General features: G+C 35.7%; 1 protein-coding gene across 1 annotated transcript; it reads left to right on the top strand.

Annotated features, from left to right (window-relative positions):
* Window positions 1–15935: 15935 nt before the first annotated feature.
* On the top strand, window positions 15936–18060 carry LOC141718667 (uncharacterized). The gene is made up of 4 exons (XM_074521046.1): window positions 15936–16175; window positions 16394–17233; window positions 17319–17539; window positions 17619–18060. The coding sequence occupies exons 1-4, from the start codon at window positions 15936–15938 to the stop codon at window positions 18058–18060; spliced, it is 1743 nt and encodes a 580-aa protein (XP_074377147.1).
* Window positions 18061–24173: the final 6113 nt, after the last annotated feature.

Here is a 24173-nt window from a genome sequence, read left to right as displayed (position 1 = left end):
CATCTCCACATTGTAAAATTTGAGGCTTTCATGAAAATCTCCATCTTATAGTCCTTCAATATTTTTATCATCAAACAAAACATGTACAGATTCCATAACAATGTTGGTTCTGAGATTGTAGACTCTATACGCTTTTCCAACTGCATATCCAACAAAAATGCCTTCATCAGCTTTGGCATCAAACTTTCCATGCTGATCAGTTTGATTCCTTAAGATATAGCATTTGCAGCCAAAGACATGAAGAAAGTTTAATGTTGGTTTTCTATTCTTGAACAATTGGTAGGGTGTCATGCATTTTGCTTGATTAACCAAAGAAATATTATGAGTATAGCATGCAGTGTTTACAGCCTCTACCCAAAAGTATGTTGGTAACTTTAACTCTTCAAGCATTATTCTTGCAGCTTCAATAAGAGATCTATTTTTTCTTTAGACCACTCCATTTTGTTGTGGAGTCCTTGCTGCAGAAAACTCATGCATGATCCCATTCTCTTCACAAAATAATCTCATCACATAATTCTTGAACTTAGTTCCATTGTCACTCCTGATTCTTCTTACTTTGAAAACAGGATGATTGTTGACTTGTCTTATGTGATTGATGATGATTTCACTAGCTTTATCTTTGGATTTGAGAAAATATGTCCAAGAGAACATTGAGAAATCATCCACAATTACTAGATAGTATCTTTTCTTTGAGATTGAAAATATGTTGATTGGTCCAAATTAGTCCATATGCAGTAATTGTAGAGGTTCTTCAATTGTTGAATCAAGCTTCTTTCTGAATGATGTCTTGATCTGCTTTCCATTCTGACAGGCATCACACAGTCCATCCTTTTAGAATTCCACTTGAGGAATACCTCTCACCAAGTCTTTCCTGGCCAGCTTATTCATAGTCTTGAAGTTAAGGTGGGACAGCTTCTTGTGCCATAGCCAACTTTCATCTTGACTTGCCTTGCTAAATAGACAAGTGACAGATTCTACATTTGATGAGTTAAAATCAGCTAAGTACACATTTCCTTTTCTCACTCCAGTGAGAACCACTTTGTTGCTTCTCTTGTTGGTCACAACACAGGCTTCAGAATTGAAATTTAATGAGTTTTTCTTATCACAAAGTTGGCTGATACTCAACAAATTGTGCTTGAGTCCATCCACCAGAGCAACTTCCTCAATGATTACATTGTCTTTTGAAATCAAGCCATATCCCACAGTATAACCCTTGTTGGCATCTCCAGAAGTAATATTTGGGCCAGCTCTCCTCTTGAACTCAGTGAGCAGGGTAGAATCTCCAGTCATGTGCCTTGAACACCCAATATCCAAATACCAAAGATTCCTTGGGTCCTGTTTTGTTAGCCTTTTTCTTAGATTTCTTAGGCTTGTCTTCATTTGACTTAGGCATTTGAGATTCATCCTTAGCCAATTTAATAGAACCCTTAAAACCATTCATCATTGCAGAATTATCATGCACAGGCTGATTAACATGGAAAGGCATATTATGTAAAAACATGTTATTCCAGTAAGGCATGTTAAATGGCATTTGTGGCATACTAAATGCAGCATAGTAAGGATTTTGAGCAAATGGCATATTAGCAAATTGTGCATTCAAATTATGTATAGGCATAACATTAATGGGCATTGTAGGCACAGAAATGAAGGAGGTGCAGACATGGGAGCAGGCATAGCAAGTTTGCAATTAACAGACAAATGATTAACACTACCACACTTAACACAGGTTTTTCTTGGTGCATATTTCTCAGATGTGTAGTTGTTATGTTTGTTAATACCTACTTTCCCATTCCTATTATTTTTCTTTTTCTGTTCTTACTTCAATTTTCTCCAATCTGTCATTCAATTGCTTGATAGACAGATGTCCTACATTGACTCTCTTGTTTTTGTTCATTTGACTTGTTTCTCCTGGAACAAAGTTTTTAGAAACTGATCCATATTTCTCATTTAGTTTAGCTAGTTTAGCTTTGCTAACTGGATTTCTTTCACTTAACGAATGTGATTCCTTGTCTTTCGACGGATAATCCTTTTGGTCTTTCGACCGATAACATTTATCATCCGTCGAATCCATATCCGTTGAAAGTCCTTCTACTAAATTGGAATCAAGTCTCTCCTTGCTCTTTTTCCAGGCTTCATCACAGAAAGATTCTATACCTTGAACTTTAGTAATTTGAGCATGAACATCTCTAGATGATTTCCATGTCTTGATTACTTCATGTTCTCGTTCAAGCTGCTTTCTTAAAATATCCTCTTTCTTCAAGGATTTAGTTAGTTCATCTTTAGCAATCTTGCACTCTATCTTCAGTTTTTCAAAATCAACAAATTAAGTTTCTAACACAGTATTTCTTTCACTTAAAAACAAATTGTTCTATTTAAGTTTAGTGTTTTCTTTAGTGAGAGACTAGAGTGTAACACGCAGATGATATAATTCAGTAGACATGTCATTTATGACATCATTACACTCAGCTTTAGATAAATGTGCATGGTTAGTGGTGATTACCGGATTACTTGATGAATTGACCTCTGTTTTATCTGATTTGGCCATAAGTGCTAGATTGACATAGCTTGTATCTTCATCATAATCTAATCCATCTACAGCCCAGTCATTTTCTTGTGTGATGAAAGCCCTTTCCTTTTGTTTGAGCAACTCAAAGTATTTCTGTTTGTAATCGAAAGACTCAAACTTCTTTTTACCAGAATCAGACTTTCTGAATTCACTAGCAAAATGACCTACCAAGCCACACTTGAAACATTTGAATTTAGACTTATCAACCATGTTTCTATTTGACTTGGACGCTTTTTGAGCTTGGAAAATCTTCTTGATAGAAAAGCAAGATGCTCATCTATGTCATCCATGTCATCTTGACTAAGATTGTCTTCATGTTCAGCTACTAGCCTTTTTCCCTTGCATTCACAAACTCTAGGGTTTGTTACATATTCAACAACTTCAACCTTTGTCTCTTTCTGCTTTTTTTGCTCAGAAATGAATACAATGGATCCGCCTTTCTTTCTTCCTTTCTCCAGCTTCTCATCTTGCTCTATTTCAAGCTCATAGGTCTTTAGAATCCTATACAGTCTATCCAGGGTGAACTCCTTGTAATCTTGAGAATTTCTCAATGGGATTGTCATAGGTTTCCATTCCTTTGGAAGATATCTGAGGAATTTGAGGTTTGAGTCTTTTATTTGATAGGCCCTTCCAAGCAGTTTTAGAGCATTCAGTAGTTTTTGAAATCTACTGAAAATGTCAGTGAGTGACTTACTTTCTTCACTGTGGAAATGCTCATATTTCTGAATCAAGAGTTGCATTTTATTCTCCCTTACCTGCTCAGTTCCATCGCATATAACTTGAATTGTGTCCCAGACATCCTTGGCAGTTTTGCAGTATATGATGTTGTCAAACATGTCACCATCAACACCATTAAGCAAAATGTTCATGGCCTTCTTATCCTTGTGAACTTGTTCAATATCAGGATCAGACCATTCTGCTCTAGGCTTTGGGACAGATGCTTCATTTTCTGTAGTAGCTCTCATAGGGACATGTAGACCTTTCTCAATGCAGTCCACATATGCTTCTTCTTGAGATAGGAGATGCAGGTGCATCTTCACCTTCCAATGGTGATAGTTATGTTTTTCCAGAAATGGAATCTTTACTCCAACATCTTTTCTGCTCATCTTATTAGTTATTGTGATCTTTCAACTCTTTGTTCTTCAAGAGCTTGCTCTGATACCAATTGTTATTCCCAAACAATCTAGAAAAGAATTACAGAAGGGGGTTGAATGGAATTCTGGCTCCTTTTCAGATTTCAGGAACAATTCTTCTACAAATAAATAACTGTGTTTGATTTTGCAATAGTGCGGAATGAAAGTGAAATAGAAATCAAATCACAAAGCATTTATATACAAGTATTTAAAAAATTTCTGGTGGATTGAACTTTTCCACCAGAGATATATATTAAGTAGATAACTCTGTGTTACAAAGTGTACACAGCTGCTTACAAGTTGAACTATAAGAACTGAGAAATTCTTTACAGATTTTGTCTTATCTATTTCTCTGGTAATTGCTTACTTACTTGGATACAATTCAACTTTCTACCCTTGGTTTATATATCACCAAGTTACATGATAAAAAGACAAGATAATAAGACAAACTATTTCTAGTCTAATTTCATGCTGCTACACTTCACTTTCCAGCATCTTTGAATATCTTCAATTTAGCATGGAAATGGAAATGCTTCTTTGTTCTCTAAGACCTGAATTAGGCTGCCACATTCTATTTCCATACAATCAACGCATGTGACTGTCAAGTCACTATCAACTGCTCTTTTGAATTTGATCATTCATTGAAGTTCAGATTAATAATCCATTGAAACTCAGACTGATCGTCCGTTGACACTCTGTTTGATCATCTGTCGAGACTTATGTTGATCATCCATTGAAGCTTTGTGAATCATCCGTTGAGACTGTCTTCTTGGCAATTAACTCTATTTTATTTATACAAGATTACAAGGCATCTAATATTTACAATTAACCATCATATCTTGCATATCAAGCTAGTAGTAAACATGACTTAAACATTCTACAACATCTAGTTCACTAAGCCATTTAAACATACAAAAATGTGCTACTAATCTTATTGTTAGATAAGCTACTCTTTCAACGGATGTTGAAATGATCATCCGTTGAAAGCTACAAAATCACTTAACTAAAATCTACTTAGTGTTTTGTTTAAGTTATCATCAAGTGCACAGCATATTCCTAACATATTTTTAATTCAAAAATAAATCTGAATTATTTAATTAATTAATTTTAGTTAATAATTAATTATTTAATTAGTCAACTAATTTAAATATTAATTTATTAATTAATTTAATTGGTTATTAATTAATTTTAATTGATTATTTAATTAAGATTTAATTATTTCTTTTGATTTAAAAATTTTGAAAAATAATTTCAAACATTAAAATATTATTCTAAATTATTTTCAAGGCTCGATAATTATTATTAAATGATTTTAAAGTCAGATTCGGGTATTCGAACCTTGTTATTTATTTATAAAATGATTATTTGATCCGTTTTAATTCCGAAAAATGTTCAAAAATTCGTATTAAATACCCGAAAAATCATTTTAACCCCGATTTTCTTTGAAAAATTATTTTTATCGAATATCTTACATTCTTTGTGCTATATATGATCTGATTGATGTGTAAGCAGCTTATGTGTATATTATTTGACGATTTTTATCGTAACTTTTAAGCCGTATGTCGGATTTGGGTGAAACGAAGGGTAGATAGAAGCTTGTAATGAATATAATGAGATGAGAATAAGTATTAATAAATACTTGTGATGCCTAACAGAGGAAGCGAGGCATAAAAGGGAAAACAAGTGGTCAGTGAGTAAAGATCAATAGATGAGTGCAAGTGAAGTGAAAGCGGATTGAGATAAGGCAAGTATTTCTGATCTTTCTTGTTATATTGCAAGTGCTTTGAAATACTTAACCCTAAACCCTGATTTTTCTTATTGATCTTTGAGCCGTAAGCCTTATTCTTTGTAAACCAATGATTGTTGAACCTCATATACAAATCACGTATATACGATACTACTCCACAAATACATACATACCACATACAGTTCACTGAACTGGATTTGCTTAACATACAAACCTTCATACCTTATACATCAGAAGACTAATTCTTAAAACCATTAAACCCTTGTTCTTCTACTATCTGATTCTTTCCCAGGCTGAAAGCCAGTCCTTATACACACCGTGTTATACTTTATGGTGTTTATGAATCACCATATGCTTCAAGATAAATGTTGTTTATGATTCTACTTATTGATTTACATTTTTTATCATATTGTTATTATAGAATTGGATTATTTTTAAATATGGACCAGATTCGTGAGTATGCGGCCCTAGGTGCTCTTCTTGGGTGGGCCAGAGAGGTGTTAGAGGAACTTGCGAGGCTTGGTGGACTATTATTTCCCTGGAGCTAGATGATAAAGATGTTGTGACAATGGTTATATATATATTAGTGTGTGGTGTGTATCATCAGACTTTTGGTTTATATATATATAGACTAGACTTGTTGACTAGTGGATAGGCATGTTGTACCTTTTGCCTTTGCAGAAACATTTTCACGCTTGTACTACCAAACATATATATATATATATATATATATATATATGTCAGTACCTTTCCTTTTTCAGCATTGTCATTTATAATACTGCACATGTTTTAATCTTACTTTCCTTACTGCACCAGTTATAAACCCTTGTGAAAATATGTACTATATCCCCTTGATTATTTACATCTTGTAAATAAGCATGTAATTTACTTAGTTCAACAATTTAAAATGTTTTCAAAAAGAGATATTTCTGTTTTACAAAAAAAATTCATAAAAAAGGATTTGATTTAAAGGCTAAATAAGTTGTTTGATTCTTTACAGAAAATGCCTCTCGGAAAAAATACCCGTTCTACCAACCAGAATGAAGAAACCAACAACAACAAGCAAGACAATAATAACCAGAATACAAATCCAAGTCCCATAGACCCAACTGTATCCCAGATTCTTCATATTTTGGCTCAACAAATAGTCAACCAGACTCAACAACAACAGAGACAGGCCAATCCCCAGGTGAATTTTAAGACTTTTCAAGTGATGAATCCACCAGAATTTAAAGGTCCTTTAGATCCTATTGAAGTAAGAGTTTGGTTAAAGAAGATAGAGAAGATATTTGCTTTAGTCAAGGTGAGAGAGGAACATAAATCTGAGTTTGTGAGCTATTATCTGAAGAATGAAGCTACCTATTGGTGGGAAACTGTTAAGACATTGGAAGGTATAAATAATATTGAGTGGGATAGATTCAAAGAGTAGTTCGTAGAGAAGTATTTTCCTCAGTTTGTTCAGGATCAAATGGAAATGAAGTTTCTGAAGTTAAAGCAGATGAATATGTCAGTAGCAGATTATGAAGGTAAGTTTAAGGAATTGTCTAGGTTTGTACCATCATATGTGGACACTGACCGGAAGAAAGCCAAGAGATTTTAGCAAGGTCTTAAGCCATGGATCAGAGGGAAGGTGTGACACCCTCCAAACCCGGGTCAGAAGTTTAAGGTCCACAACACACACACCATATTTAAACATGTATATAAAATATTATATACATTGACTTTTATTTACACAATCACGGATCGTAACAGGTTAAAGTATGAAAACAAGCCACAACCTTAACTTTTATTACATCGTACCAAATCCCAACTAGTTCAACTTATAACTGATAATAATATCGTTCTTACAATCTTGCATAACTCATCTATAATATAAAGCTCCTGCTAGCTCGATCCAACTTAACCTGGAACCTAGCTCGCACATTGGACTGGAAATCCTCGTTACCAACAATTTTCCTTTTCAACTGTTGAAAACATGTTAGGAAATGAATAATTCACGGGGGGGGGGGGGGTGAATGTATTTTACTGTTTCTAGGCTTTTCTTGAAAGTTTTTGGCTTGGTTAAACAAAGTAAATTTAATCTTGTTGAAATGTGTTACTGCAGGAATTTAAACATGCAAGAATAAGGAACACAGATCTTTTCAAAACTCACTTAATTTTGTATTAAAATTAAGAATATTTTGCTATAAAATTTCTAGGCTCTTTGATGTTAAAGAGCTTAGAACCTTCTTGAGAGAGTTACAAGAAATTTGATCTAAATTGTTACAACTGACTTAGGACCAATATTAACTTTATAACTCAGTTAACTGCTGGTTTACACAGTGTCTAATAAGACATGCTATTAGCTTTTCTAAACTGTCACTTGTCATTTCTATTTATAGAAAAGTAGATCTTCCATTTCTGGCTTAGCATAACTTTAGCATCCCGTGTTCACTTTGATCTTCCTTTGTCAGTTAATCTTTACCATTGATCTTGCACATTCTTCAAGCTACTTTTTGTAGACTTGTCAATCCAGCTGGTTGGATTGTTTGTTGATTATTTATCTTGAATATTGAACTGGTCTGTGACTTATAGACTTGTCGATAACTCTGAGTACTCTAGTGAAGAAATGACTTGTCGATATCTCCAATCTTCATGTCTTCAATTTGGCTTGTCGATATCTTTCTGAGTTCTCTAGTAGCTTTCCTGACTTCTCGATAAGCCATTCTGGAGTTCTCGAATGACTTCTCTATAACATTAAATCTGTGACTTGTAGAGATCTTGACTTAGAGTATTTTTCTCCAAACAGATTTATTCAACTCCATGCTTCTTCTAAATTCTTCTGAGGCATGATCTTCTTGATCTTCTTCCAGATAGAATCCTTAGGCTTGATACTGTTTTAGGAAAAAGACTCCAGTCTGCTCATTTGTATTTTTACAGACTTTAAGTGTTACAAGTACAAAATACAGATTAAGATAATAATACAACTTATTTAGGGTTGATAAAATGTCTTAGTCTTGTTAAAGTGCAGGCATATCTTTTACAACAATCTCCCCCAATTTGTGAGAAGATTGCTTAACACAAATTCATGCCTGTTAAAAAGACTAACCCCAAATTTGAAATGATAGAGAATAAAACTAATACATAGAGCTTGATAGAATTATAACTTGTACAACATAAGATTCACAAGGTTCAATGATTACAAGACTCAGGTAAAGACAGTTTTTACATCTGCTTCTTCTCTAATTTTATCCTTCAAATGATCAAAAATTTCAAGTTCTTCTATGATAAGTGTTCCACTTAGAGATTCTACAAGTTTTTGTCTTGCTGCCTTAGGATAACCTTGGTCCAGAACCTCTAGGCAGAATCTTAAGAATCCACCAGCTCTGATGTTTAGAAATCTCCCATCTTTAGAAATTCTGCTCATTCCTTTTTCTTTCCACTCTTCTGATCTTTTTATGAACATGTCTATTTCTTCATCATGCCTCTATCTTCTTTCTTCAGCTTCAGCCTCATCTCTTTTTTTTATTTCCTCCCTTTCAATCAACCATTCAACTAGAGATGATCTCCATGCCCTTGTAGCAGTATCCTTATCCTTTAACTAACTTATCACTCTCTTAATTACTAAGGGAGCCAAAGAATCCATTAACTTTTTATCTAGAAGAGTGAATGTACCATCCTTAAAATAAACTCTAACTTCTCTCAGGGATACAATCCAGACTTTAACAATTTCCTCAGCTAGATGTTGGAAATGGTCTTCATCTGAGATGCACCAATTTAGAGGTAGAAAGTCAGATTCTTTAAAACACTTCCAGATGGCCCTTTCAATGACCTCCACTTTCTTTGCAGGCTTGACTTTCTTAGGCTTTTTCCCAACAAATTTGTGTTTGAATTTTAGTGAAGGTTTGGCTAAAGGTAGGGTTGTCATTTTCTTGAGATTAGTTTGGCTTGAGGTGATTGGAAATTTTAGGAAAGAATTTGTTATTTGTTTGTATGAAAATTTTGGCTTAGATGATTGGGAAGGTTTGATGTTGGAGATAGTTGATGTTGTAGGTTGAGCTGAGGTTTGAGTTGGTTGTGTTTGGATTTTTAGGGTTGTTTGAGTTTCTGAATCATCATGAGGCTTTCTGCTCTTCTTCTCTCCTCTTTTCTTCTTTTCTTCATCTTTTTTGTCATCCTCCTTTTTCTTCTCTCCACCCTTGCTCTCAGATGGCTTACTAGACTGACTAGGATTTGAGCCAGAAGGATTTTGATCATTCTTCTTCTTCTCATCATCATCCAAGTCATCCTTGTTGAACTGTGTGTTGGGCAAGTTGGCTTCTGCATTTTCCAGATATCTCCTTAGTAGCTTTATCATTTCCATATCATCATTGTTCTTGTTTTTCTTAGCTCATAAGTTAGTTCCTAGAATTATGATAAGCTTTTTGTTGCTCATGACACAGTGTTTGGGGATATTGAAATGTCTGAATTGTCTGGTGGTTGGACAGATATGTTATACCCTTGCTTGGCTGTAGATATGCTTCAGGGAAGGCAGCTACTTGAGCATCTCTTAGTGCAGTTAATAGCATGGTATCTTCATGAGTTCTAACTTTAACTTTGCTGATAAAGATATCTAACTTAGATTCCCTCCTTGAGACAAGGCAATTGAGGGACACCTGCATACATCTGTCTGTCCTTGAGTCATTTGCATTAACCACTATCCTCTCTTCCAGAAAGTTATCCTTATTGACCTTGATCACTCTTATGAAATTGAGTGTCTTGTCCAAGGCCTTTTTATATGTGAAGTGATTGTTGTTGAGAGAAGCTTTTAAAGCTTTGAGTAGTTCTTCAAACTCTCTGCTCAGACTAGGTCCTTCAGCAGACCTAATAAGTCTCTCCATGTCAAGATTAACTTCTTTAGATTTCTTTTCAGCACCCTGGACTTGCTGTTTAGATGACCTTGATCGTGTCAACCTAGCCTCTATCTCCCCCTTAGTCTTTTTGACAGGCATTAGAAGGGGAGTAGGAATTTCAGGCCTTACTTGTTCAGGCAGAGAAGGTAGTGGTATGTTGAGTTTACCCATGATGGCTCCCAAAAGCAATAGAATTCTACATTTGGAGATGCTTGTGAGAGTCCACCTGGGTTTGGATATCTGTTTGTTGGCTCTTGATAAGAGATGTCAAGGCCTGAACTTGTGCAGTGAGAGAGGAGTTGGAATCTTGCAATGCTATGACTTGACCTTGTAGAGACTGAATTCGCAGATTTGTTGAAGTGGATCCAGGCTGATAAGAGCTGCTAGATGTGCCAAAGTGTTCTTCTACAGCCTGTTTAATCCCTTCCATTAGCAAGGCTGAGGGCTTATATCTGCTCTGGTGAAGTTGATCCAGCTGGACCTTGGTCTCATTTGAGTTAGTAATTTTTTGTTGGATCACTGTATGGAGATTAGTGAAAGATAGTTTGAGGTTTTTGACTTCCTTCTCAATAGAGACAAGATCCATCCTAGCCATTTGCTCAGGAAAATGCTTGAATTTAGAAGAGATCTTCTCTTGAGATGGTATGATCTTGTCCATTTTCTCATTCACCAGTTTCCTAATTTTGTCTTCATGGCCAGTAAGCTTGATTTCAAGAGCCTTAATAAACAGATGAAATGCTTTGAGCTGAGCTTTGTATACATCTGTAATGGCATCATAGACAGCTTCTGGACTCAAGTCTTTTGCATTGCTGCCCAGAATAGTAACATACTCTTCTCTGAATCTGGCCAGAACTTGATTCATCTCCATGGAAAAGTCATCAGATAGCCATGCATCCACATTCCCATCTGGCTCAGCATCATTGACAATTTTCTCCTTTTGCTCCTCAACCTCTTCATTTTAAGCAAGTATGATAGCTTGATAGTCCTGGTTGCTCATATTTGAAGTCAGGAGATGCTGTGAGATGTTGGCCAGTCTAGATATCAGCTCTACTAGTAGATCATCTACAGAAGTTAGTTAAGAAGCATATTCTTGTAGCCATTGAGAGAGTATGTGAGGTTGTTGAGGTTGTGAGGTGGATGGTTCATCAGAAACACCTATGACCGGGTCATAGTTTGACTCACAGATTACTCTGTGGTTTTGACAGTGTGTTGTCCTCGACTTGTAGTGGGAACCTCCAATTGAATTGGAGGGGATTTGGCTGGGTTACTGTCATGTACACCAGCCTCAAACCCTTGTGTGTCTTGCATCACACTAGCACTTGAATGTGCTATGCTTGCCTCCTCTATGACAGGATCATGGGAAATTATACTCATAGCTTCAACTGCCAAGATAATATCTGCTAAGGTTGTGAGGGGAGTTGTCCCTACATGAGGAACCTCCAATTGAATTGGAGAGGATTTAGATACCTCCCCCTCAAGAGTACTACCCTCTAACCTTTCAATCTATGAAGACTGTTTTACACATGAAGGTGCATTAGAGGTATCCATGGGGTCTTCAGTAAAAACTGATGAATCCCCAATATTTGTGATGGTGTCATCAAGGTCTACCCCAGCATGTAGCCTCTCTCCATCTAAATGGCGTGTCTGGGTGGTGAGCAAAGCTTCTTGAGCTAAGTCACTTTATTTTTGAGAAGTGGATTCAAGTGGAGTTGGAATATAAGAAATTTTAGTTATAAGAATTTGTTGCTCAGTTGTGAGTGTTTGAAGCTCCCCCGAGTAGATGAGGGAGCTTTAAGTGATGTGTCCTCACAGTGTGTGCCTTCCTTGTTCCTCCTACCATACACTTGAATTGCTTCTTGTAATGGTTGTGTAGACTCACTCCTGGTTGTTTTTACAACTGCATCCTATTGGGAGGATGTAGAGGAGGGTAGAGTGGTCAGCTCAGTTTGTTTACTCCTTTTGGATCTTTAGACCAGAGGTGTCTCTCTTTTAGCTCTCTCCTCACCACTCTCAGTTATCACAGCTAGGTTTATCCCCTTTCTCTTCTTTTTACTGACCTCACCCTTTTGAGAAGATGAGGTAGTTGGTTTCCTAGCTTCTAAAGGTTGTGAAAGAATGGTTGCAGCTTGGGAAGATCCATGTTGGTGATCCTATATTTGTACTTCCACAGGTTCAGGAATCATAGATGTGTTAGATTGTGCATTAGATCTCATGTCAGGCATAGGATAAGGATAAGTCCTAAACCTCTTCAACATAAATGAAGTGATTTTCAGACTTACATTGACCTTATTCTTTGTGGTAAGTGAGCCAAATATTATTTTGGACACTTGCTTACAATTGCCTAATTTAGTATTATCTATACCATTCAGTATGTGTATGCCTGCTACTTTATTATTTAAAGTGGACATAATAAATCTAGGGAAGAAAATTTCCTTACCTCTAGCTGACAGGGGCATAGTTAGCCTGGTTGTAAGTTCTTCCAGGATCAGCAGACCAACATTCAAGTGTTTATTGTGGGCAATTGAATACACCAACTTTTGCACTATATTTGAAATGTTGTCATATCCTGTCTTCCTGCATGTAAAGGCTCGCACTACTGAATCAAAAATGAATGACCACTCCTTCCTTATATTAGTTCTGTTTAGGCTTGATAAGTTGATTCTTTCACCATAGTTGATGAAGTCCAGAAACTCAATCAGCTCATCAGGAGTTGACACTTCCACCAGATTTGCAGTAGGCAGTCCCAAAGCTAGGTTCACATTGTGCTCATTAAACTCAATTTGTTGACCTTCAACTGAGCAAGTCACTACCAAGGATACAGCATCAGCATGCATCACAGTCCTCACCATAGCTGTAGTCCAAAAGGCATGTAACACATCCAGGTACAATACTGGATTAGCAGTTAAGGCTCCTGCAATGTAAGATTCAGACAGAAATTTCACAAACCCCTTGAAACTGTCAGGGGCTTGGTTAGCATCAGTAAAAGCCAAGAAGTTTGTTCCTACCTCTGGGATAGTTGCTCTAATAGTGTTTTGTGCCATTGTAGTTTAGTAAGAGAGAATGGGTAATAAGAATTTTTTAGAAAGGAGTAGAGACGAGTAAAAAATGGGTTTTTGCTTGAAAGGCTAGTTCAATTTAGATCTCGAAGTTGTAAGTATATGTATGTATCGAGAAGTCTGGGTATTTATAGTAAAGTAAATGACTTATCGAGAACTCAAAAATAGACGTTTGGAGTTTGTCTATCGAGAAGTCATTTTAAATTACTCTTTTAAAGAACTCAAAATTAACTTATCAAGATGTCAAATAAATACCCAGTTTGTCAAAAAGGTGGACAGAATTAATTCCAACTTTTATTTGAATAAATTCAAAATAAAATTAGAATGAATTTTCCAAAAGTATTTTACCAAAATAATTTATTACTTAAATTATCTCAGTTCTGAGTTATTGATAAGTCAAAAATTTCACTTGTAGAGAACTCTATGAATTAACACTACTAGAGAACTCTACAAACACTTATCGGTAAGTCATATTAAGCCTATCAAGAAGTTTCTCGAGAAGTCAGTAATTGACTTATCGAGGACCCACTCGAGAAGTCCTAAAATGACTTGTCGAGAAGTCAATTTGACTTATCGAGAACTCAGTTCTGTATATACTTTTGGTTTATGTAATTATGCCTTATGTTAATTTTATATATTAAGAATATAAATTAACAACTGAGAAGTTTACTTAGAATTTGAATAATTCCAAGTTGAATTTGAATTTGAGAAACAAATATGCAGAGATTTCTGAAATATTTATAATTCATATTTCTGTTAATTTCCAATTTAATCAAATTAATTTTGATTTACTGAGATTCATCTGCTGCAAAACATTAGCTGAGTTCTTGCCTTAGGATGAAGAGTTAAGCATTCCAATTTCACCTACAAGTCTAGTGAAAGTTGCTTCATCCAAAGGTTCAGTAAAAAAGTCAGCTAATAGTTTTTCTGTTGGTACAATATTCAGCTTTAGTTGTAGAAGTTGATATAGTTTGTTGTTCCTTGCTATACCAGGATACAATACTTTGTCCAAGAAATTGACAGCTTCCACTAGTGCTCTTTGTCAATCCCGCATCCAGCAAAATCTGCATTTGTGTAACCAACAGCTTCAAAACCAGTTCCCTTGGATACCATAATCCCAAGTTTGGAGTTTCCTTCAAGTATCTAAAAATCTTCTTTCTCCCCCTGAGTTTGTGCAATTAAATTCAGGTGTCACTACACCAAATATGACCTATCGCAACCCCCTCCAAAAATATGTTACCCAAATATGTTTCATTAGCTATGCTACAGATGGTCTAATGTAACATTGTGATTTTTGTGTTACCTTAGCCAAAAATGTGATGTTACATTAGGTAGAAATTGTTGCAGCTTGTAACATTTTTGTCAAAGTGTTACCTTAGAGTATCAAAATATGAATATAATAAATTTTAAGATTAAATATTAATATGAATTTAATCTTACAAGAGTGTTGTATGAATACTCATATATATGTTTCAAAAATATATAATAAGAAATATTTTAAATATTTAAATTATAAAGATAATAAATATATAAATAATTATATTTCTATTATTTTTAACAAATTTTATGATTAAATTTATTAAAATAAAAAATAAAAAATTTAATTTGGGACTTGCACAGCTGGATAGTATGTTGGGCTCCAAATTTCAGTCTTGAAATTTTCGGACAAAAATTCCCACTTCTCCCGCTCTTTCCATATCTGAGTACTTCACTTTCCTCTCACTCACGCTCACCTCTCTCACCCCTCTCACCCCTCTCTGCTAAATTTCGCTGCCAATCTCAACATATCAAATCTCTAGTAGTTAAATTAGGACTTTCTAATTAGGACTTCGGGTTCTTCAGTTGAATTGGGGTCTAATTAGGGCTTCTAGTGAAGGTGTTCATTCAATTAGGGCTTCCAGTGAAGGTGTTCATTGCATTTAGGGCTTCCACTCTTCATTCAGTTAAGGTATTTTTCAATTTTCCCTCTCTCTCTCTGTGTGCCTTCTCTCTCTTTGTCTCTCTCTCCGTGCTCTCTCTCTCTCTCTCTCTCTCTCTCTCTCTCTCTCTCTTTCTGTGTGTGTATGTGTGTGTGTGTGGTATGTTTGTGTGTGTATTTGCATGTTTGCGGTTGTGATTATGGTGCGTGTTTGTGTATGTGGATTTATTTGATGAAAATTATCTATTGTGTTGTACCTTCTCAATTTCTTTTCTAATTGCTTGTAGATATTTGGTTGTATGCACTATGCGTTTTGACCGAGTATTGTTTTTGCACAAATGACCGAGTTAGTGTTTGGATGCTTTGGGTAGAGTTTAGGACTGTTAAAATAGTGTTTGGATGCTTTCGATAGAGTTTAAGACTGTTAAAATAGAAATAAACAAATAGGTCCTAGATCTATTTTTGTATCCACTCTGCGTTTTGACCAAGTACTATTTAAATAAAGAAGGTTTATATTTACTACGGGGAGAACTACCTAATTCTTATAAATAAAAAAGTAAAAACTCAAATGTACTAGGTTTAAATGAGTATGCATAAAATAAATCTTATCCATTATGACATTCTGAACTTTCTTAATTATAGTGATGGACGACATGCATGAAATTTGGATAAACCTTCCAAAGTTCAGTGAAGGGTATATCAAGGGGATACAGGCATTTATTAAGCATGCCTTCCCCAAAATGGCTGTAGGCGATGAAATGACACGCCCTTGCAAAAACTGTAAGAACATCAAGTGGCATTGTCAAGATGTTGTCTACGATCATCTTATCTGCTTTGGTCCTGATCCATTGTATGCAAACTGGATCATAGAAATTAACGAGTCGGCATTCCAAATTCTATAAGTACTGAGGATATTGGTCGTAACTTAGGTAACGATATAGATTTCGGAGATAATCTAGAAGAGATGTTGCATCGTGCTAATGGACCAAATGCAGATGCTAGGAAATGTTATAGCCATCTGGAAGAGGGAAAAATTCCCTTGTATCCAGGTTGTAAAAACTTTTCTAGATTAAGTTTTATTGTTTGACTTTATTCCTTGAAGTGTGTTCAAGGAATTACGGAGTCAGGGTTTGGGGAAATATTAGAGCTGATCAAAGAAGCATTTCCAGAGGCAAATATTCCCTTATCTTTTAGTGTTGTGAAGAATATAATTAGAGATTTAGGTCTCAATTATAAAAAGATTCATGCATGTCCAAACAGTTGTATGCTATATTGGGGTGAAATTGAAAAGGAAGAAAAATGTAGAACTTGTGGTCTTTCAAGGTGGGTTATAGTCGAAAAGTCAAACATGAATGACGATGAAGCGCATAAGATACCTCGCAAAGTCCCGGCAAATGTGATGCGATATTTCCCACTACGGCCAAGGTTACAGAGATTATTCATGTGCAAAGATAATTCAAAACTGATGGTATGGCATGCACTAGGATGTAAAAAGGATGGCAAACTTAGGCATCCTGCTGATGCGGAGGCTTGGAAGAAAATGAATGCCCTTTATCCGCAATTCTCCTTAGAAAATAGGAACATCAGACTAGGCCTAGCAGCTGACGGATTCAATCCTTTCCGTTCGATGAATATTAATCATAGTACTTGGCCAATAGTTCTGGTAAATTACAACCTTCCTCCTTGGTTATGCATGAAGCCAGAGAACCTTATTCTTTCAACTCTTATATCTGGTCCAGAATCCCCTAAAAATAGCATTGATGTGTACATGCAACTCCTAATCGCCGAGTTGAATGAGTTATGGAATGAAGGTGCAGAAACACACGATGCTTCTACTGGTCAGATATTTACCTTACGTGCAAGTCTTTTATGGACAATCAGCGATTTCGCGGGCTATGCAATGTTATCCGGCTGGAGTATGAAGGGGTATTTAGGATGTCCTGTATGTAATTATGAGACATCTTCAATGTACCTAAGATATAGAAGAAAAGTATGCTACATGAGCCATAGAAAATTTTTGTGTGAAGGACACAAATGGAGGTTCGATAAAAAAAGACCATGTCAATGCGCGTTTACATCTCGAAGAACTTGGCATCAGGAAGGAGCTTTATCCTGTTAAATCAAGTGATGGTAAATACCTAGAAATCAGAGCTGCCATATTTGACATGACGAACGATGAGAAAGATCGATTTTTCAAGGTACTGAAAAATGCCAAGTTGCCCTATGGTAGTGCATCCAATATCGCTCGGTTTGTGCATACCAAGGAGAGAAAAGTATCAGGCTATAAGAGTCATGATGCATATTTTGTGTTACATCATTTATTGCAGTTTGCGGTTAAAAAAATCACTTAAACCTGTGGTTTCCATCCCTTTAATTAGATTAGGGGCCTTTTTGAGAAGTATTTGGAGCAAAGTGATCGACTTAAGTGAGATGAACAGGCTGCAACAAGAAATTGTGGAAATTCTTTGTCAATTTGAGACTGTATTTACACAGGCATTCTTTGATATAATGGTCCATCTGTTGGTCCACTTATGTAGTGAATTAGCTTATGGTGGACTAGCATACCTTCGTTCCATGTGGGGAGTTGAGCGGTATTTATGCAAACTTAAAAATTATGTGAGGAACAGAAGTAAACCAAAGGGTTCTATCGATGAGTGTTACCTTGCAGAAGAATGCTTGACATTTTGTTCAAGATTCTTAGGTAGCAATGCCGGATCAAATACAGTCCAGTCTAGAAAATTTGAAGGTTGTCCAGAAAAGTTGGAATAACATATTGGTACACGAAAAAATAAAGACGGAAAAGCCATAGATTTTAAGGTATCTCATTGGACAGAAATGCATCGTTATATTTTATTCAATTCTGGAAACAAAGAAGTAGAGGAGTTGATGGTGAAGCATCAAGCTACGGTTGATGGTCAATAAAAGTTGAAAAGTTATAAAAGGGCTAGAGAGCATACGGAAGACTTCTAGAAGTGGATGAAAGAAGAGGTTGCCAAAAAGAGGAATATTTCAAAGGAATTAGAAGTTCTTGCAATGGGCCCTAATCGATCAGCTAAGAGATATGGTGGGTATGTAATCAATGGTTACAGATACCATACAAAGAACATGGATGCTAGATGCATAACACAAAATAGTGGTGTGTTTTTAACGGCTGTGACGACCAGTTTTGCAAGCTCAAAAGATCAGAAACCAATTATTGGAGAAGTCAATTACTATGGAGCAATTGAAGAGATAGTAGAACTTGATTATTGGGGGGAATTTTATGCCGTTTTGTTTAAGTGTTGTTGGTACCAAGAAGAAAATGACTTGTATGGGCTTACTCGAGTGAATTTTAATCGAAAATGCCAAAAGTCTGATCCATGTGCCATGGCTTCACAAGTACAACAGGTATTCTATGTAGAAGATCCAGTTGAAAATATGATGTACAATGTCATCAAGAAACTTCCGCGGGACTGGTGTGATGTAGAAGATGATCAAGAACAAGATGAATCAGTTATATATGATGCACACCTTGGTGCAGAAATGGAAAATGAAGACGAGGAGATTAGGTCAAGGGATGATGTTCCAACCAGACAAGTCCTTATCGAAACAGACGTAGTCCAAGCCCCTGCCTAAAATGTTTATGCAAAAAGTTAAATTTGTTGATTTTTATTAAATTGTAATTTTAATGTGATCAAAGGGCTGCTTGTATATTAATGTTTATTTGTGTACTGTAATTGTCGAACTTAATCTTTATTGTAATGTTAATGAAGTCAATTTAATTTAGTTAAGTCCAGGAAGTTTATTTCTATACATTTAAGTGTTTTTTATCCTTTGTGATTTATGACTTGCCATTTTATTTAATCAAATTTGAACCTTGTGCACTCTCTTTTCGTACTTTAATATATCTGTTTTCTTATTTTTTTTATAGGATGGAAAAAGTAGTTCATCTCAGATTCCACCATAAAGGTGAATTTCAGGGTACACACTATGTTCATGGGGAAGAGACTATTATATGGGCTGTCGACACTGAAAAATTCTCATATACAGTCCTAATGGAGCACGTAAAAGATGACCTTGAGTATTCAGAAATCGAAGGAATTTATGTTGGTCCAGAGGGTGATTGGAAGTTGCTGACTAGTGATGTGGAGCTTAATCGATTGGTTGACCAAACACACAGTGGAGATCATATTGATTTTTACATCGATAATGTCATTGACATGATTGTAAAGCCAATGCCAAAAATGCAGCCCCATGTGGTCATGAGGCAAAGACCTAATCTATTTGCAAGTACATGTATCTTTTTTTTGCAACTATATAACCTTTTTTTCAATGTATTTTACAGTAGTTTACATTATATGAACTTTTACTTTAAACTCTTGTGTAACTACCTCATTTTTTGTAGCTAAAAAACCACCAAAGCGCCAATTCATGATGACTCATCAACTACAGCTACAACAGCAGCAAAACAAAAAAATGAAGTTGGTTTCAGATAAGAAAGGGCCACTAGAAGCAACTCGAAAGTCACCACGGCTTTATAAATTGGGAGAATGCAATGAGAGACCTGTGACTTGTAAGCCTTCAGCTGCCAAAAGGAAATTGGATTTACGCAAACCACATGTAACATAAATAATGGGAGAAAATGAGGTTCAGGTTAGATATGTTCCTATAGTAAATTCTCAATAACATATAAAATAGTACTTTCCGAATAAAGATATGTGACAGACTTTTTAATTTTTATATACAGAGTGAGAGGACCATTCTACCCCTTCCACCACCTCTAACAAACTATAAAAGAGAGAGGGCAGTAAGAGTAAAGATGAATAATGTAGTTCTATATGCTCTGAAGTTGCCTACACTGTCAGCGGGATTAAAAAGATGCAAGGGAAATGAGAAATCCCAAGATGGAAGTGAAGATTATGATCCAAGAAAGGATGCAGGACACGATGCGTTTAGTGAATGTGAAGCATCAAAGACTCCACCAAAGGTTTGTCGTAGCCATAGTTCTTTATTTTTAAGTTTCTGCATTATAATTCGATTATTAGGACGTAATAAATTTTATTTTACAGGGTAAAAAGAAGACAAACAAGAAAAAATTGTTAATGGGACGTGGACCAACAACACGTTCCCAAGCCAATTCAGCCAAGCCTGCAACTCAGGACGCAAGCGAGAAGGAGGACACATGTCGATCTGTACCTGTAACATCTCCAGCTCCTATAGTTGACTTACCAGAAGCAGACGACGGAAAAGGTTCAATGGCCGCTTTTTGGGCTATGCGAAAACGACAAAAGGAACAGGATAAAAAGGGAAAAGCTCAACAAAAAATAACTGAAAAGGAAAAAGTAGCTGTTAGTGCAAGTAAGAATATTGTCGAGGAGAATATAATCCCTGATATTGATTTTGAGGAAGGCGCTGAGGAAGGTGATGAGCAAGGTTAGCCAGTTCTCTTTCTTTTCATTTTAAATTTTAAATTTGGTCCTACCTTCCTGTTATTATACAAAAATTTCAAAAAATGCAGTTGTAATTCCTCAAAGGATGAGAGGAAAAACTAGGATGGACAAAGTTCATATGAGAAGCTTGGAGCAGAGAATTGTCATTGGGATGAATGATGATTACCAGCCTATTACAAAAAATGATAAAATATTATCAGAATTAAGTAGCTTCATTGGAACGCTTGCTAAGCGATGCGTGTCGCTAACTTATGTTACTTGGCGCCATGTCCCGATACAGTTGAGGGAGACTTTGTGGAATTACGTCAAGATATTTATGACTATATATCATTGTTTATCTTTACTTTATATTTCTTTCAAGGTAGGGACATATTATGTTCAGTTTTGATTATCATTTATAATTAGTTTTATAGGTCTATTATCATTTATAATTATAAGGATAATTTATGAAAAACTAATAAGGGAGGACTATTTTTTTAATTTATTCTCATTAATATTTGTAAGGTCGGATATATAATTCCCGATGAGTTGGAAAATTAGGTGATCAAGACAATTCATTCATGTTGGAAGACGTACAAGAGTCGAATTAAGGCAGGTAATTTTACACCCTATGAGAACGATGAACTGAGATTGGTAAACAGATCAGATGACATTCCACTGGAGACTTTTAAAATGCTCCTGAAATATTGGAATGATGAGAGTGTTCAGGTATACTTCTGTGATGTTAAGCATTTAGGCTGTCTCGGTATCATGATAATTTAATTTTTCATTATTTTTGTAGAAAAGAGCAAAGACAAATGTAACAAGCCGTAAGGCGTATGTTGAGACTCATACTCTTGGTCTGAAAAGTTTTGCCCAACATCGGAATAAGATGGTATACCTAGTAATTTGTATAATTTCTCTATTTGCTTGACTATATTGTTCGATTTCACTATATATGTCTAAGTAGTGCCACAATTTTGCTCATTTTATATTGTTCATTCTTTTTGGTAGAAAACCAAGGCAGTAGTTGAGCCTGAGATTGAACCGTGTGATGCAGAGGTCTTTTCTTTCTCAATTTCAGTATTTTACTGTATATGTCCTAAGTACTACCAATATGTTACTCATTTTGTCATGTTCTTTCATTTTGCTAGAAAAAAAAGGCGGCAGTTGAGCGTGGACCTTGTGATGCAGAGGTTTTTATTAAAACTCGGGAGCGAGTTGAAGGACGTGTGTACAAGTCCAATCCAGAAATAATCAAAAAGAAAATTATATGTATTTTATTTCCTCGTTTCCTAGTTTACTGCAGATTTGTTGTATATTTTGCTATCTTGTTTTTGATGACCAGTTCTCTTTTTTATATTTGTTTTATATATAGGAAAATATTAACAAAAAACTCAGCAGTGGAGATGCTGCTTGGGATGAACTTGGTACAAGGCACGATCCGAATTGGCTCAAAGGGAGATGCGTTAGGCCAAATATGCAGAATAACATACAAACAGGTACGTATGTCAAAGAGCTGACTGTAAAGATAAAGGAATGCCTTGCTTCTGAACTGGAGGACAAAGTGAAGAAAGTTGAGTCTGAATTCTAGGAGAAAGTAAAGAAAGTTGAAGAAGGTGTCGAGCTAAAGGTATAGCAAAACCTGCAAGTTGTTCTTAAAAGACTTGCGGAAGCCAACTCGGATATAAAAATTGACATCCAGGACTTGTGCGTGATTGCTACAAGTGACAATAATGATGGTACACTAATAACTGGCAGCAGCAGCTTCTAGTACAGTGTTTTTCAAGTTTATAAGCGTATAACACTATCTATTATGTCGTGAACTAGTTTAACTTTTGTTTATATAGTTTCACTTTTGTTGGATGTTGGATGTTTTAGTAGGGGGTTAGATGTTTTAATAGGATGGTTGTTGGATGGTTGGATGGTTTGGGAGGATGTTTGTTATTTTGGATGTTTTATTGAATTTGGGGTTGCTTAAATACCGATAGCACATTTTCAATTTCTTATTTGTTAAAGTGTTACATTAGCTTCATAAACTGTTACCATATATAGTGTAAAATGTTTCAGTAGCTTGCTTACAAATGTTACATTAGCTACTAAAAGTGTAACCATAGGTTCTTAAATACACCATAAAAGTGGGACCCACATGCCACGTCACTACATATCATGTCATTAATGTGGGCCCCACACTGCCACGTTAGCATGCCACGCTGCATGCCACGTCAGCATTCCATGTCATTTTTGAAAATTATGTGTCTCTCTAATGTAACATACGTTTTACGTTACATTTGGACTGTTTTTTGTTACCTTAGGGGCCTAGGGTTATATAAAAGGCCATGTTACAGTAGGCGACGTTTATGTTAGATTAGGTACCCTAAGCTATCACCGAAAAAATTAACTTAAATTTTATGTTACCTTAGGCTGTTTTTGGCCTTTGGTAACGTTAAAAGGGCCCTGTTGTAACATTTTTTTTGGTTACAACATGCTGTTTTTGGTGTAGTGTGTATGAGATGAGCTTCCATTTTCCTGATTTTCCTGTTGAGTAGTTTCTTCATTTTTCTTTTCTGACAGACTACACGAACTTCAACTTGAGCAAACTCCAGCTTAGGCATGTCTCTCACTAACTCCTTTTTGACAAGGTGTTAATTTCTTTGAAATTCAAGTGAGACATATTTTTATGACATAACTTGTTTACTTCTTCTGATGCCTTGGTGTAGAAGCAACAAACACCACCCTTATTTGTTGAGTCAAAAACTGCAACGAACAAGCTTCCTTTCCTTGCTCCTTTCAGAGCAACTTCACCAGTTTTCTTGCTGATAACAGTGCATTCTTCTTTATTGAATAAGACTTAAGGCCTTTGTCTGCAAATTTGCTAACTCTGAGAAGATTCACTTCAAGACCAGCTACCAGTGCTACATCATCAAAGATAATATTTTTAGAAACAATCTTGCCATATCCCATTGTGAACCCTTTGTTGTTATCTCTAATGGTCACCAAATGGCCAGCTTTCTCCTCAAACTATGATATCAGGGCTTTATCACCTGTCATATGCCTGGAATATCCACTGTCCATGATCAAGATAACTCTCTACACTATGCCCTGCACACACAATGAGTCTTAAGTGTATTTGGAAACCCAAACAGTGTTGGGTAGTTTCTTCTTAGTAACTTGTTCAGCAGAAGTAGAATGAGTTGTTTTAGAAAAAATAGAATTCAGTGACTGTTGTGCATTTTTTCCTTCTGATGTGGACTCATTTCTTGTATCTTTAAGGTCTATTCTCAGTTTGTAGCAACTCTTCATTACTTTCAAGTTGCAAGGAATGCAGTCAAACTTGTCATAGAATGAATTGGGATCATTTGAATCTGCTTCATTGTATTTGCAAGTTCCTTCAGTTAGCTTGCTAACAACCTTTTTATAAAGGTGAGTTAGATGATTTGCGGAGCCACATTTTTCATATTTCTTTCTAGGAGT

The sequence above is a fragment of the Apium graveolens genome, chromosome 4 (genome assembly GCF_009905375.1).
Source record: "Apium graveolens cultivar Ventura chromosome 4, ASM990537v1, whole genome shotgun sequence".
Taxonomy (NCBI): Eukaryota; Viridiplantae; Streptophyta; class Magnoliopsida; order Apiales; family Apiaceae; genus Apium; species Apium graveolens.
Note: the sequence above shows the minus strand (reverse complement) of the source record. Positions and strands in the feature narration are given on the sequence as shown.